This window comes from Sapajus apella, unplaced genomic scaffold, assembly GCF_009761245.1.
Source record: "Sapajus apella isolate SASKATOON/1434 unplaced genomic scaffold, GSC_monkey_1.0 scaffold1, whole genome shotgun sequence".
In the NCBI taxonomy this organism is placed as follows: domain Eukaryota; kingdom Metazoa; phylum Chordata; class Mammalia; order Primates; family Cebidae; genus Sapajus; species Sapajus apella.
In genome coordinates, this window is record NW_022436941.1 from 29,531,192 (window position 1) to 29,547,697 (window position 16,506).

The 16,506-nt window shown below is 36.5% G+C and overlaps 1 protein-coding gene across 1 annotated transcript in view; it reads right to left on the reverse strand.

Moving 5' to 3' along the window:
• Positions 1-11,169: 11,169 nt before the first annotated feature.
• WDR36 (WD repeat domain 36) overlaps positions 11,170-16,506 on the reverse strand; it is a 36,398-nt gene continuing 31,061 nt past the window's right edge. Inside the window, 3 exon segments of the mRNA XM_032274692.1 lie at positions 11,170-13,462; positions 14,626-14,813; positions 16,242-16,323. Of these exon segments, the coding sequence (XP_032130583.1) occupies positions 13,313-13,462; positions 14,626-14,813; positions 16,242-16,323 (420 nt within the window). The 3' untranslated portion in view covers positions 11,170-13,312.

Consider the following 16,506-nt stretch of genomic DNA (forward strand, 5'->3'; position numbering starts at 1 on the left):
GATTTGGTATGCTATATTGAAGATCAGTTGGCTGTAAGTATTTTGCTTTATTTCTGGGTTCTCTCTTCTGTTCCATTGGTCTCCATGCCTATTTTTATGTCATGCTGTTTTGCTAACTAAAGCCTTGTAGTATAATTTGAAGTAGGGTAATGTAATGCCTCCAGATTTGTTCTTTTCGCTTAGTATTGCTTTGGCTATGTGGACTCCTTTTTGGTTCCATATGAATTTTAGGATGTTTTTTTTTTTCTAGTTTCATGAAGACTTATGATGGTATTTTGATGAGAATTGCATTGAATCTATATATTGCTTTTGGCAATATGATCATTTTCACAATATTGATTATTCCCATCCATGAGCATTCCATTTGTTTGTCATCTGTAATTTCTTTCAGCAGTGTTTTGTAGTTTTCCTTGTAGAAATCTTTCATCTCCATGGTTAAGTATATTTCTAAGGTTTTGTTTTTTGTTTTTTTTTCTGTTGTAAAAGGGATTGAGTTCTTTATTTGATTCTGTGCTTGGTTGTTGTTGGTGTGTAGCAGGGATGCTAATTTGTGTACATTGAATTTTTATCCTGAGACTTTACTAAATTCATTTATCAGATCTAGCAGCTTTCTGGATGATTCTTTATAGTTTCCTAGGCATACAATCACATCAGCAGCAAACAGTGACAATTTGACTTCCTCTTTTCTAATTTGGATGTACTTTCTTTCCTTCTCTTGCCTAATTGCTCTGGCTAGGACTTCCAGTACTATGTTGAAAAGAAGTGGTGAAAGTGGGTATCTTTGTCTTGTTCCAGTTCTTAGGGGAATGCTTTCAACTTTTCTCCGCTCAGTATGATGTTGGCTGTGGGTTTGTCATATATAGCTGTTGTTACTTTGAGGTAAGTCCCTTCTATGCCTATTTAGTTGAGGGCTTTTATTGTAAAGGATGCTAGATTTCATCAAATGCTTTTTCTCCAGTTATTGAGATGATCCTATGAGTTTTGTTTTTAATGCTGCTTATGTGATGTATCACATTTATTGACTTGTATAGGTTAAATTATCCCTGCATCACTGGGATGAAACCCACTTGGTCATGACGCATTATCTTTTTAGCGTGCTGTTGGATGGTGTTAGCTAGTATTTTGTTGAGGATTTTTGCCTCTGTGCTCACCAAGGATATTGGTCTGTCGTTTTCTTTTTTGTTATGGCCTTTGCTGGCTTTGGTATTAGGGTGATACTGGCTTCACAGCATGATTTAGGGAGGATTCCCTGTTTCCCTCTTTTGGAATAGTTTCAGTAAAATGGGTACCAATTCTTCTTTAAATGTCTGGTAGAATTCAGCTGTAAATCCATCTGCTCCTGGGCTTTTTTTTTCCCCCCGGCAATTTATAAATTACTGATTCAATTTTGCTGCTTGTTATTGGTCTGTTCAGGGTTTCTATTTCTTCCTGATTTAATCTAGAAGGGTTGTTTATTACCAGAAATTTATCTATTTCCTCTAAATGTTCTAGTTTGTGCACATAAAGATGTTCATAGTAGATTTGAATGATCTTTTGTATTTCTGTGATATTGGTTTTAATATGTCACCTTTTTTCTATGAGCCACAGTACTGCCAATTCTAGAAGCATTGTTCAACACTCACAGCTACTTAGAGATGCTGAACCAGGTTCCTAAGCCAGAACAAGTGGGAATATTTGTATCAGTTATTTTATTTCACACTAAAATGTTTCACCATTGATAAGGTATACATCAAAATTTATTTAGTTTAAAGCATCCCATCTATAACGTGCATAAAAACTATCTCTATAGATAGTGAATGTTGTAGGAGTAGTATTGGGCCTTATGAAATAGAAGACAGAGTCTGTTACCAGTGTAACGGCAAGCTCTGCTTTCCCTTTCTTTCTAACAGTGTCTTAATTTTGTGTTTAAATAGTGGCCAGAGGTATCTTTCCTATGCCTCTTTGACTTCCTGCTTGAGAAGGTTCTCTTGGGTCTGATCTCTATAGCTGTGGCAGTCAGCTTGAGCCTGCAAAATGACAAACATAAGGAACAAAAAGCCTTGTTGTAAAAATGAAGCAGAGGAAGTAGGCGGAAAAGGCCTATGTCTTTCTCAGGACCATTGAATAATGTTACCATTGTGAAAAACTATCTACCAGACTTCTTTATGTGCGAGAAAAATTAATTTTTACTTGTGAAAATCAAGATTAGTTGTTACTTAGTCTTGAGATGGAGTTACTTCTTTTTGAGATGGAGTCTCACTCTGTCCCCCATGCTGGAGTGCAGTGGCTGGATCTTGGTTCACTGCAACCTCCACCTCCCAGGTTCAAGTGATTCTCCTGCCTCAGCCTCCCTAGTAGCTGGGACTACAGGTGCACACTACCACGCCCAGCTAATTTTTTGTATTTTTAGTAGAGATGGGATTTCACCATGTTAGCCAGGCTGGGAAAATATTCTTAGCTAACAGAGAATTGTCTCTTATTTTAGGAAAACACACAGCAAGATGTCTTTCCTTCTGCGAAAGATAGTATTTTATTATAGTTGCTGCTGTTATTGCTGCTAGGAAGTTTAAGTGTGAAAATTTCCCAGTGTGTTGCGAAGATAGGCAGCCAAGGGGAAGATTTTCCTACTTTTGACTCCCAATACCTTATGAACACACTTCTTTGCGTGGGGAATTCCTCACTTAGAGTCTCTGCTTCCTGAACATAGAATCTTCATCTCTCAGCATTGGGTATAAGCCTGAGCCCTAGACTGTTCCAACGAAATGCACTAACATTACAATATGAGTTGTAAGTGCCGGGGAGAAGCAGATGCTGTGAGTGAGGCATTGGAGACAGAGGTTCCATATCTATGGCCAGTATCAGCCATGTGTACCATGGGATGGCCTAAACGTGGTTCTCAGCCACTAAGTCTTCAAGGGACTTAGAAAAAGCCTCAATGTACTTAAATACTATTTTCTGCTAAAAATAGCTGAAAATGATTCTAAACATGCAGAGTGATACATTTCATTATGTTAATTAAAGCATTTTTTATTTATGACCTAATTGTTTTAAAGTTTTCCATCTAGACGTAATTGAACTCAATAGGTGGCTGATCCAACTACATCTGAGGTTGAATGGAGTTTTAAAACCTGAGACCAGCCCTGATCCCACTGGCTCTCCCAGAGGATCAAGAGCAGTTCTGATTCATATTGCATCCCTTGGAACATTAGATGTAAGGCATTTTCAGAGATATGCATTGGGTGTTAGTATATGCTAGCACCTCTCAGTAAGGCTATGTATTTCTCTAACCAATCAATTAGTGCAATGATTCTCAACATTTTTGGTCTCAGGAGCCCTTCACATTCTAAAAAATTATTGAGGATCTCAGTGTTACATGAATTATATCTATTGATATTTCCTGTACTTGAAATACTGTAAGTAAACAGTTTTATGAAAATAGATTTTCATTATATTTTGCTGACCATCTGAAAATATTTGAAAACCCCCCAGGGAACACTGGACAGACAACTCTTAGAAAACCACTAAATTCGGTATTTATGGAGCACTTGTGTGCGCAAAATTTAAATGGGCTCTATAGCAAATTTGGAAGGTTAGCTGATGGCAGACAACGGAATGAGACTTCCACACTGGCACAAGAGGAGGAAACCAACTATCAAGGGCATTGGAGATGCAGGCAAACAGTGACAGATGAGGTCCTGCATGATCTAAATTTACCCTAAGTGCCTCTGGGCAGTGCTGTTTATTTAGGAAGTTTGCTACAACCAAGGATATAAGGGGAAAAAAAAGGCCTTATGTTTCATAAAAGAATAATATTTTTAAGGATTAGTATTTTGTTTATAGATAAAACTTTTTTCAAGTGACACAATGTATGGTATATTTGCTGCTTGATTGTCATTTATCAGCAGGAAGATAATGGTAATTTCCATCTTTGAGCTCTGGTAAAGGGTAAAGAGATAAGCTAATGTAAGATTATGCTTTTCTTCAACATTTAGTTCATGTGGAATCAAGTGGATTATTTCTATTTGTTGTTGAAAAAGTGAAACTCTCCGCTCTGATATTCTTCATGCTTTCTGGGAAATCTCAGGCAGGTACCACACCATTGAAATGAGGATCTCTTCTGCCAAGGGCCACCCTTCCCACCACTTCCTGGAGAAGTTTCTGGCCCAGCCAAGCTACGTGACTCATGGCAGCTCCCTCGGGTCTTCTGCCTCCCAATTCATGCCAGCTGAGCACAGAGAGAAAGAGACAGGGCTCAGTGCTGACCTAGAGACCATTCACACCTCATAAAGACCCAATGTCAGGGACTTGCATACAAAAGAGTGTGGTTAGGTCAAGTAGTGGCCTGGAGTTTTGGGAAAGGTCCAGTGACTTGGGTGACAAACACAATTGTAACTTCCAAAGACCACCTTCCAGAGGAAATAAGATCTGGCCAGCCACACAAGATATATCTATGAAGTAGCATGGATGGATGGATAGATGGTGAGAGACGTATACATACCTTTTATTTGAAAAGCTAAACGTAAAAAGTAAAATACAGTAAAAAAAAAAAATTAAATATGAAGTGCATAAAAATATATAGGCAGCAACACCCAGAATCAGTATTTGTTGATATTTTATCTTAATTTAAAAATACACAAACCATTGCTGAAAAAAAAGTCTCCTTTGTTCCCAGTTCCAGGACCACTGACCCCCACATATTCCCAGAGGTAGCAGCTGACATGATTTTGGACACCCCTGACTTTCTATTGCCTTTCTAGTGGCCCCCATCTCTGAATGCTGTCCCATCTCTCTCTGCAATACCATGGCGCTCCCACTCTGTTCAAGATCAGTGGCAGCTGTCTTTGTGCAGCCTCCCCTGGCTCCCAGAAGGCGAATGTGTGCTGCCTCTCCTCCTGCAAGGCTCATCTCCTGTACTTGGGGGTCAGGGACCTTGTCTTATATGCGTTGGGACCTCCGTCCTGCCATACCCCATACAGGATTATTGAATGAACCACTGAGAAAAGGGAATGGAATGGGTTGAGAAGCACACAGTTCCACATGAACCTTTTTCCTTGCCTGTTGTATCCTACTCACTTCACCTCCTTGTCACCACAGCAACAGCGATGAACTCATCTCTGCCCCCTGCCTCCACCTTTCCACACAGAGTGCCAAGAGCTAAAACTGCACCCAGGCCCCTGGGGGATGGCCCCGAGCTCCAGGAACCACGTCTGACAAATTGCAAGGCTGATTCTTAGTCTCTGCTTCCCTAAGCCTGGCCATCAATTATCAGCCAGAGAATGGAGACATGGTGTCTTCCAAGGAAAAAAAGATAGTTTTCTTTTTTTCTCCAATTGTTTTAGCTCTTCATATGCACAGCTTTTCTAAGTTACCAACCCTTTGTTAAAATGAGAATGGTAGTGAAGCAGCATGCAGGCATTTATTCATATTATACTTTCTTCCCTTCAGGTATCTATGTGTATTTTGAGGCTACTTGGGAATTCCTGTACACGCGCACACAGACACACACACACACACACACACACACACACACACACACACACCCATGTGTGCCACACTTTGAAACAAAGGGAGAAACTCGGCCGGGCGCGGTGGCTCACACCTGTAATCCCAGCACTTTGGGAGGCCGAGGCGGGTGGATCACGAGGTCAAGAGATTGAGACCATCCTGGCCAACATGGTAAAACCCCGTCTCTACTAAAAATAACAAAAATTAGCTGGGCGTGGTGGTGCAGGCCTGTAGTCCCAGCTACTTGGGAGGCTGAGGCAGGAGAATTGCTTGAACCCGGGAGGCGGAGGTTGCAGTGTGCCGAGATCGCGCCACTGCACTCCAGTCCGGTGCCTGGTGACGAACTGAGACTCTGTCTCAAAAAAAAAAAAAAAAGAGAGAAACTCCTAGCAGTCACTCTTTGCAGAGTGTGAAGGCTTAGAAACATCTCCTTTATCTTGGTTCTAAAAGAGAGCCAGGCAAAAGGCTAAGCAAAATAATATAAAAGAATAATGAGCTAAAATATAAGCTTCATAAGGACAGGGATTTTTATATGCTTTGTTTTCTAAATTATCTCAAGACAATAGAGCAGCATCTGAGACAGGGTCATAGCTAAGTATTTGTTGAAGATAGAATCAATAAATTAATGATTGAATGAAGGAAAGAGGAATGATCACAGCACTGTGAGCTGGATGGGGAAGCTGTCAGGTATGTGACTCCTTTTTTGGTATATGACGCTTCATGGAAATTAAATCCACATGGTAGCATGAGTCCAGGCTTCAATAACTCACTCACTCACCATTCCGTCACCCACTGGGCTTGCATCATATTTTACTGTAGAGAATAGGGTGTGGCCAGGAGTGAGGAAACAGGGCCAGAGTTCTGAGGCAGACATCATTCTGTGAAAGTTCAAATGAGAAAAAATAAATTAATAGTAAAGACTGGAATTTAGCTAGAGATAGTGGGGAAAAAAAAGGGTAGCCGAACAAAACAAAACAAAAACCCTGGCTTTGAAATATTCATTCTTGGCTGTGGTAGTAATAAACAATATTGTTAAATTTTTAAAAATTGTTTGCAAGGATTTATGGAATTTTTATATTTTCAGAGAACAGTAAACTATTGTTATCTACATGTCTGCAGTGTCAATAAATCATCTTAACAAAATAGAGATAAAACCAAGTTTTGAATATTTTATGTACCTTTTCAGAGACATTCAGTAGATTCAGCTGGAATTGGAAATTAGCAAAATTGGAATTGGAAAATTCAGCATATTGTACACAGACAATGGAAAAAAGATCCCTACAGAATTCTTTATTTTATATATCCAACTGATTAAATTTCACCACAAGCCCTCATATTACTAGATTTAGGATGGGGAACAAAATTACCAATTACAAAGTAACTTAGTCTCTTTCACATTAGCTTAGGCTCTTTTGGATAATACTTTGTGAGATTTTATGTTCAAATTCCCTACCATGTCTGTTTCTTTCCTCACAAAGTAAGGTTCACCATGTGTGAGTGCCTTCCGAGTTGCCAGACTCTCTTCTCATCTCCCTCCACCAGGGCCATGGTCCCACCTAGCCTGTGCCCTAAGTCTCTGCCTGTCTTCCAAATGCGACCTGGGCCACACGGTGGAGCAGCCACACTCTGCCACTGGGGCTCTACAGCAGGCCTGTTGATATTCTACTCCCAGCTGCCTCACTCATTCCCCTCAGGGAGCAGGTGGAAACCTCCAGGGCCCTCCCAGTGTCACCCACAGTCATGGAAACTGTGAGCTGTCACTATCATTTCTTTCTGCATAAGTCACACCCCTTGACTATGGCTACCATATGTCAGGACAGAGGCCTGTGAGTCAATCTCCTCCAGGGGAGTCAGGACTTTGCCCCATAACTCCGGAGTTCTACTTAATGTACCCAGTGATTTCTCCAACCAATCCTCCATTCCCTCTTCCCCTTTTACTTCTAGATCTGGGGCCAGGGTCTACAAATCCTATCTTGCAACCCTTTTCCTCACTTTCCCTCCTTGAGGTTTCTTCCTAGAACGAAGAGGGATCACAGGTGAGAATATTTTGCCTCATAACCTTCTTTTTTCCCTTCTCCAGTTCTAAGTTCAGTTATATTAAGTCACCAGCGAGATTTGTTAAAACACATATTGCTAGCCCCTACCCACAGAGTTTTTATTTCAGTAGTTCTACAGTGGGGCCTGCATTTCTAAGTTCCCAGATGATGTTGATATTGCTAATTGGGGAACCACACTTTGAGAACCACTGATCTATACTGTTTGTTACCTTCTCTAATATCACTGCTCGCTTTCCCTTGCAGTAAGTCCATGGTTTAGCCTTAATGGGGGGACTGCAAGGTATATGCCTTATATTGTATCAAATTTATATCTCAGTCAGTGAGTTTACTCTTGGAAACTATTTTGGCTTGAGAGTTTCAGGATCTCAAACTATTAACATCATAAAACAAGAGTCTGCAGAGCACAAATAAGACTAATAATGACCAAAAATGTATAAGAATAATTCTTTAAAGACTGATGTGGTCTTGTTCCTTTGCCTTTCCAAACATATCACCTTTTCTGAGATTGAGGCAACTTTCTCATTGGAAGGAGACTACTTTTTTTTTTTGCAGGGCTGTAAGGTGAAATACTATGCGAATACACAATATATCATTCAAAAATGGGATTTTTCAGTGACATGATAGCTTTCCATCCTCTAAAAATGTAATCTTCACTTTAGCATAACAGAGTTATGAGAGAGATGAAGACAGGAAAGTGGGGGTGTTTAGGGGTGGGCGAAGCTTTTTTGTCCTCAGAGGGTGGTGAAAAGCTTATAAAAAGAAAACAAAGGGATTCCTCTTTCTCCAGATGAAGAAAGGGAAGTGTGATAAATGAGGGGAAGACTTAGGACCCAGATGGGAGGGTTTTTAGTTACCAGTGTGCAATCTCAAACTCTAGGAAGAGGCTGCATATCAAGTGGATTGTTGACTGCCTTTGGCAGGTACTGGTTGCAGAGGAAAAACCCAATCAAAGGAATGAAGCACTCTGCAAAGAAAAGCAGAATTCAAGGAGTACTTCTTGCATTTCTGTGTCACAGGTTACAAAAAATTCCTGAAAACAAAGTGACCTAACCCTTATTAGATAATCCAGTATTCCTGAATTCTTAAATTTCCCTTCCTGTTTAAAGATAATAATTTGCAGTCGAGTCCTAAATAACACGATAGAAAATATAATTTAAAAAATATTAACATCTGCCTTGCAGGCAAACACATTAGTAAAATCTTGTCTCAATGACCTGGCTGTCCCTGGGCACTTTGACTATTTAATGCTCATTTAGCTTGTCAGAAAACAAATTTACAAGTTATAAATTTAATTGGCTTTTATTCACCATTCGTTAGGGAAGCCCTTCATTCTATAAAGTGGAATGAGAACTCCCACTGGGCAAGAGCAGAACAGGGGGTTTTATAAGGTGAGAACAAGGAAATCGAACACTAGAGAAAAAAGGTTAACATCAGGTTACTTTTTTGTAAGGCTTAAAGTAGAAGAGACTACCTTAGTGTGCTGACTCAGGTAGACTGAAATCGCCTGTTTTCAAAGGTAACAATGATCTGTTTTGGAATCTACCTGTTTCACTGAAGTTTCTGGCATTCAGCATAAGTGACTTCATTATAGTTTGGTCTGGTCTGCTGGGACCCAGTGCAGAAAGCTCAGTGCAAAACCATGGCCGTCCCAAATTTTTTAACGAGCTGTTTATGTCAACCTAAAATAATAAAAAGGGTATGAATCTAATTGAAAGAGAGTTTATAAATGTGCAAAGTTTAAGGATAGCCCACCCGGAAACACCAACTCCAAAGGGTCAGTATTCTAAAGTAGAGAAGTTAAGGTTTCATTTATGTAGGCAGAGACAGAGGAGTTTCTTTTAGCAGGATTATAACATTATTCATACAAGGTTGGGAAATAGTTATAGGAATTTGATTGGTTATGGATTTTTTGGGGGGAAGGGTACATTTAGCATTTTTTATAGAGGGTGAAATACTTGTAGGTTTTCTGACATCTGGTCTAAGCAAAGCAGGATTATAAAGGGGAAATTGATCTATAACAAGGTCATTAAAAAGGCAAGAGGTTTTTTTCTTCTTGACATCATTTAATTATCTCTAGTCGTTGCACAGAACAAGCAAAATAAGAAAGAGAAAAAGAAGTAGCCATATGTGACTGAGATCAAAGTCATATCTCTCTCAAGGCTTAAAATGTTTTGGAGATTATAACAGCTTTTAAATTATATTTATTTTCATACAATACAAAATATATATTTCAACCAGTCTACATATTTTCTATCCTCAGTGCTTTTATCTTTAAAAAGGGCATATATTTAAAGTATAAAACTTCTAATACACAAAAATTTCAAGTACACAAATATTGGCTAGGAAATAAAGTCTCATCAATTGCAGAAGATAAAATTCTTTTGGATTTTCTAGTGAGACTGTATTGACAAAGTGTTCGGCAGCTGAGATTGGAATATAAAAATCAGATCATTTTACCACAAACAGCAACAACCAATTATCATATGTATTAGAAAATGAAATTTCCTTATAGTAACAAAATTCTCAGAATGTCAAAAGTGTTTATTTTATATATTTATTATATATATATGAAAATCCATGAAATCAAAAGCTCTCCCACAAAAGATGATTTAATGAAGACATTCATTGTTCTTGAAGGGAAATTCAGGTGGTCCTGAACAACACAGGTTTGAAATGCAAAGGTTCACTTATATGCAAAATTTTTTTCAACCAAACACAAATAAAACATATGGTATTTGAGGGATGAAAAACCCTCAAATACAAGGGCTAACGTTTCATATGCATACGTGGGACCTGCTTGGATTCTGGTATCCACAGGAGTCCTGGAGCTGGATACCAAGGGAGGACTGTGCTCAGTATTACAGGTCTCTCCAAATTACTCCTGTAAATGTGGTGCAACCCGTATCAAAACTTCAAGAGATATGCTAATCGGCAGTCAACAAATTTTTATAAAACTTTAGGAAGGCTTTGCCCCAAATCTGAAAACATACCAAACTATAATCAAAGTAATACATTATTAGGAATATCAAATAGCTCAATGAAAGAATTTAACACATAATGAAGTAGCATTTCGAATCGGACATTAAGAGTGGACTTTTCAATAAATGAGTTTTGAATAGACATTGGAGGCAGCGCTCTGTTTTACTCTTCACAAAAATCAATTCTAGATAAAGATCTACACATTACTCACACAGAATCATGTCGTAGAGGAAAACATGATAAATGTGAAATGTGAAATGAACACATGTAAACATAAGAACATATATACTGTAAATGTCTTAGAAAATAATTTGCTTTGGCCAGGTGCGATGGCTCACACCTGTAATCCTAGCACTTTGGGAGGCTGAGGCGGGTGGATCACGAGGTCAGGAATTTCAGAACAGCCTGACAAACAAGGTGAAACCCTGTCTCTACTAAAAATACAAAAAATTAGCCAGGCATGGTGTTGCGTGCCTGTAATCCCAGCTACTCGGGAGGCTGAGGCAGAATTGCTTGAACCCGGGAGGCAGAGGTTGCAGTGAGCCGAGGCCACAGAACTCCAGCCTGGGCGACAGTGCAAGACTCTGTCTCAAAAAAAATAATAATAATTTGCTTTATATCTTGAAGTAAAAGTCATGAAATTAATCAATTTGATTGTACACAAATATAAACATTTATTTAAAAAGACGCCATGTAAAATTAAAGCTAAATGGCTAAGTAGGAGAAAACACTGGCAACAGGCATAAAAGATTAACACAGAAAATACAAGAGAACTCCTAACAAATCTGTGAGATAAAAGGACAAATCATTCAATAGAAAAATGAGTAGAGGAAAAAGACAATTCACAAATATGTTTATATGTTCTAAAATAAACATACAAAAATATGTCCATCCTCACTAGTGAGAAATTTGATCTAAAACAAAAATAAATTTTTAATTAGATTAATAAGCATTACAAAAATCTAATAGCAAGTTTCATTAATTATGTGGGGAAGCAGATTCTCATTTGTTGCTGAGGGGAACTATAACTTGATCCAGCCATTGTGGAAGCCAAATGGAAGTTATCTCTTTAAATTAAAAATGCTTATACTCCATCCTGAAATTGAAATCCTAATCATATACTACAGAGAAATCCGTATATGTACAAAAAGGGCTCATGTAGAATGATGTTCCTTTCAGCATTGTTTGTAATTATAAAGGAAAAAAAAAGAAGGAAAACTTCCTTAAGTGTCTGTCATAGGCAAATAGACTGTTGGACACTGCAAAAGAGATTACGTAACTGTGAATGTACAAAAATAAAAAACTCCCGAGTAGAAACAGCAAGCTGTAGAATCATATACCTATATGTTCGTAAAAATCACAACTATACATTTCCTGCGGCTGCAGATAATATATACACGTTCTTAAACACTCATAAAAACAGTCTAAAACAAGATCAAGGAGAGTTAATAATTTTCTTCTACAGAGGGTATTGGGACTGAAGATGGTTTTCAAAAAAGTACACAACCAAAATGTAGTCATATATTACATGTGTAATTTAAAAATTTAAAGATAAACCAGTATGCACAGATTGATATATTTTTAAGGAAAATACAGACAAATAAAATTATATTTTGTATTTCTTTCCTGCCCTTGATGGAAACATACATGAAAAGTCTAGAAGATTACCTGCCAAAATGATGATGTAATACTACCTAAATGTATATCTCCGAGAGCAATACACTAGTCTATATGCTCACTTTAAAAAGAGAAGAAAATTTGGTTGATGATTTGTATAAGCAATACAATTTCAGTTTACAGCGCTTATTTTGTTTTAGTGATTACAAGCTTTACTAGGTACAGAATTATATATTGGAATTTTGCCATATTCCAATTTAGAATATAGTATTTAGGAAAGAGGAATATAATGGTTTTTTAAGTTAGAACTTAAGTCATTATTAACATTTCCATCAGTGGCTTTAATAAGTCAATACACTTTCTCAAAAAAAACCCTGAAATTCTGTACAATAACCAGATTGGTTTATTTCCTTAGTAGTTTACTAATTTTTACATCATTAAATAAAAACATGAACATTAAAGGTATCATCAGTAAATGCCTTTTGCTTCTTCTGGAGATTATTCCCTGCAACTCTCTTATCTGAACAAGACGCTACTGGTGTTTGTATTCAACCCACTGCATTTCATGAAAGACTCAACTTTTAAGTATATAAACTAAGAATAGTTTTTAGGTCACCGTGCTTTAAAGAACTGCTTATGTTTAATTCATGTATTGCAAAAGTCTTGGGCCATAAAAAAAACCAAAATGATGATGAGGAAAAAAAGAAAACTCCAGGGCTACCTGGTGTCGAAAGAAAAGTGTGTTCAGCAGTTTCTTCCCAAATAAAAAGGTCATCAGTGAGGAAGGAAAACCTTTGAAGGCCAACTTCCAATGGAATTTGGAATTTCCCTTACCTATCCTTGTTATCAGTTTAAATGTCTATAGCAATTTGCCTTGGGCAAGGAAGGGCCTCCCACATTTCTGATCCATGAACAACTTCCTTTCGGTATGTTACAATGGAGAAAGCACTAGGCTGCTCTTATATCTGACATTTTCAATTTAATTCAGCAATACTTCACAGTGAACATGCAGCATCTCTTATATGAGATAGATACTCAAAAAACATAAGCAGGTAATAATTTTTTAAAAATTATATTATTTTCTTTTCACATTGACACTTGGAAAATAAGAAATGAGTTCAATTGAACCTATTTAATATGTAAGTCTTTTGATTTGTTTAGTCACAAATTTATTTTCATAACAAAGCACTTTTGAGATAATTTAAAATACACATGCTTTGATTGAAGAGTGATTGCAAATGGATCCAGTTTTCTTCCACCTGGGATGACAAATTTGTTATTTCTTCTAGGAGTATTGGCTCTGAAGGAAGCATTTTAAGGTGCAACTGCAATGAAAAAAATATGACGGTTTAACATTTAAGACAATTAAAATTTTAACTAATCTGGATTCAATTTTTCTACCAAAGGAACCACATAAGACATTATCTGTATACTTTTTTCTTAAGTGTTGGTTTATTCCTATCTCCCATTTTCCCTTCCTCTATCAAACTTTTTTTTTATTATAAGCTCCTTTATGGTACTGTTGCTTCTCTGGTAGAATTAAAGTGGTCATCACTCTTCTCCACCTTAAGACAGTCCTGATACAGATCCAGAAACAAGGTCCTAGTTCTAACACTAAATTCACATTTCCACATTGCTGTATGTTTTTCCTCTCATATACCCCACTGGTAATAAATGGCAGATAGCGTCCTTTATCTTCTAAAATTTCAGTAAATTCATATTTGGGAACTAACGCTTAGCAACTTTGGAAAAAGATTTAGAGACAATTTGTGGCATTTCTGTATTTTAATCCTACATGTCACTTCCTAAATATCTAACTTTTAAATAATTAGGTCAACTGAACTCATTTTAGGTATGAATGGGATAAAAATCAAATCTATTATCACCGAAAATTGGCATCATCTACCTCTTTCAACACATTATACCATTAAAGCAGACCCTCAAAACATGAGTTCTCTACTATACTAACCTTAAAATAACTCTCTTATTGTCAAATGATCAAAACTCCTTTACCAAGGACAGAAGTAAATATTTTGATTTCAGTAGTAAAACAAACAAAACCCGATTTTCTATTCACAATCATAAAAAACTTTCAAAATGTAACTAGCCACTGGAAAAAGAAAAGTTACTAGTTCAGCACATTGGTTCAAGCAGATAGCATCAAGTCAGGGGGTAAAGTCAAAATTGTTGTGCAGTTGAGTAAAAAAGGAAAACAAGACGACCAAGCTGTACTGTCCAGCTGTCCAATGTAGTAGTCAATAGCCACATGTGGATATTTAAATTTAAATTAATTAAACTGTATAAAATTAAAAATTCAGTTTCTTGATCACATTGTCTACATTTCAAGTATTCCGTAGTTACATGTGGCAAGTGGCTACAATATTGGAAAGGGTGGTATAGAACATACCCATCTTTGCAGAAAGTTCTATTAGATAGCACTGCCACAGAGGAAGAAAAGCTGGGCAGTACCATCTGACATTAGACTTACCTTTAGAAACAATGCAAGGTATGCCTGGGCTAACTCGAAATCACGTTTTCTGTCCAGCATCATCCCAATCATTTTCAAGAAGCTCTGCATGACGTCTATAGACCCACCACAATCAGGAGACAAGCTTCGCAGCTCTGTTTCAATTCCTGATGGGCCTAATTCTTTCAGAAGGTTGAGAGCCATGTCATCTGCATTAAATTTTAAAAAGAGTCCAGTTATGATTTGATTATAATCATTTGACATAGAAAACTACAGTTTTCCTTCCATACCCCAAACAGGATATATTTAAATGGCATGGGAAATTCTTCCTGTCAATTAATTTTTTTCATATTATGTAGTAGAATGAAATTCAAAATAAATGAAAATCAGTACAAATGATGACAGCAATAAAAAAGAAAGTACTTAAAACACTTTTTTTCTGTAATTTAACCTTTTTTCCTGTTAAAGAGAATCTAATGCCTCACAACAGACACTTTAAAATTTAAAAATGCCCATATCTCTCTCTGAGTAAATCCTAATATAAGAAGGCTATGAAGATACAAGCAAAAGTATTAATAGTGGTTAGCAGTGGGAATCTGATGAGGTATAATAATTTATTTTTCTTTTTTATTGTTATAAAGTTATAAAAGTACATAATCATTAGGAAATTTAATACTAACAATACAGAAATATATAAAATCAGAGGGGAAAGACCTCACCCCTTATTCTTACCCAGCCCAAACCTACTTCTTCTCCCTAGAAGTGTTGTTTCATATGCACCCCAGGAAAACATACTCAATACACTTACAGCTATTTTTATAAGTCACTTAATATGAGAATTGCAATGACTATGCTTTAGCTTTCTGAAAAAGAACATCACCAATGACAAAAGTCTAATCAATTTTAGATCCTTCAGCATATATTAAACAACAGTGTTTTTATTTCTTTGTCTCCCCATAAACATTAAGAAGTCATTTACAAAGGCTCATTAGTATCATTCTTTGACTTTTGCTAATGTGGACTCAAGTGATCTTGGTATGAAAACAAAAGCATTTGAATCAAAACAAGAGGATAAGTTAAAATTATCAGGAGAGTGACCATGATTTTTTAAGTGATTACAGTTCTTATGGCTAATCACTATTAGCTACAGATTGTAGCCTTCAAAATTTAAATATATTAACAGAAGAGGTAGATTAAAACATTTCCCTTTTAATAGAATAATTTGCGAATATATGAAATCATCTAAGCAGTCTGTTGTATTACAAATTATAAATAAAAACCAAAGGCTTGCAAATTTTCTGATACAAAAATGACATACCAAACTTTTATACTTAATTCACATCAAGAAGGATCTCCTTATTATAAATGTAGTCAATAAATGTGTCCATCTCCAAATAGTAAAAAATAAATTAGATATATGAAAAATCTTGAACAGATTTTTATAATATCAATACCATTTGAGTTTAGTGAACTTATTTAAGAGCTAAAATTACTTGAAATTAAAACCAAAATTTCAATCATTTTAATGTTCACTATCTTAACTACTGAGAACTCTGATAATACTTCTTTCAATTTCTCCTCATATAAAGTAAAATAAGCTGAAGATATTTGTTAAAATATTTTATAATTCAACTTACATTTATTATTTACCAGTCCTTCTTCAAGTTTCAAGCAGAAATCTGATTTTTGAGCCAAAACTCCAAGATTTACCACTTTAGACTTAAACAAAAACAAATACACATTATTCAAATAATACATGTAACATCCAAAAATGTACAGTTTGTAATTAAAAGCTATCATTAATTTATCCTGTATCTGTAAAACTAGGTCTTGTAAAGAAGTGCACAAAACACATACAAATAAACATACACTCATATACTTCAAATGTTCTAATTTGTCTTT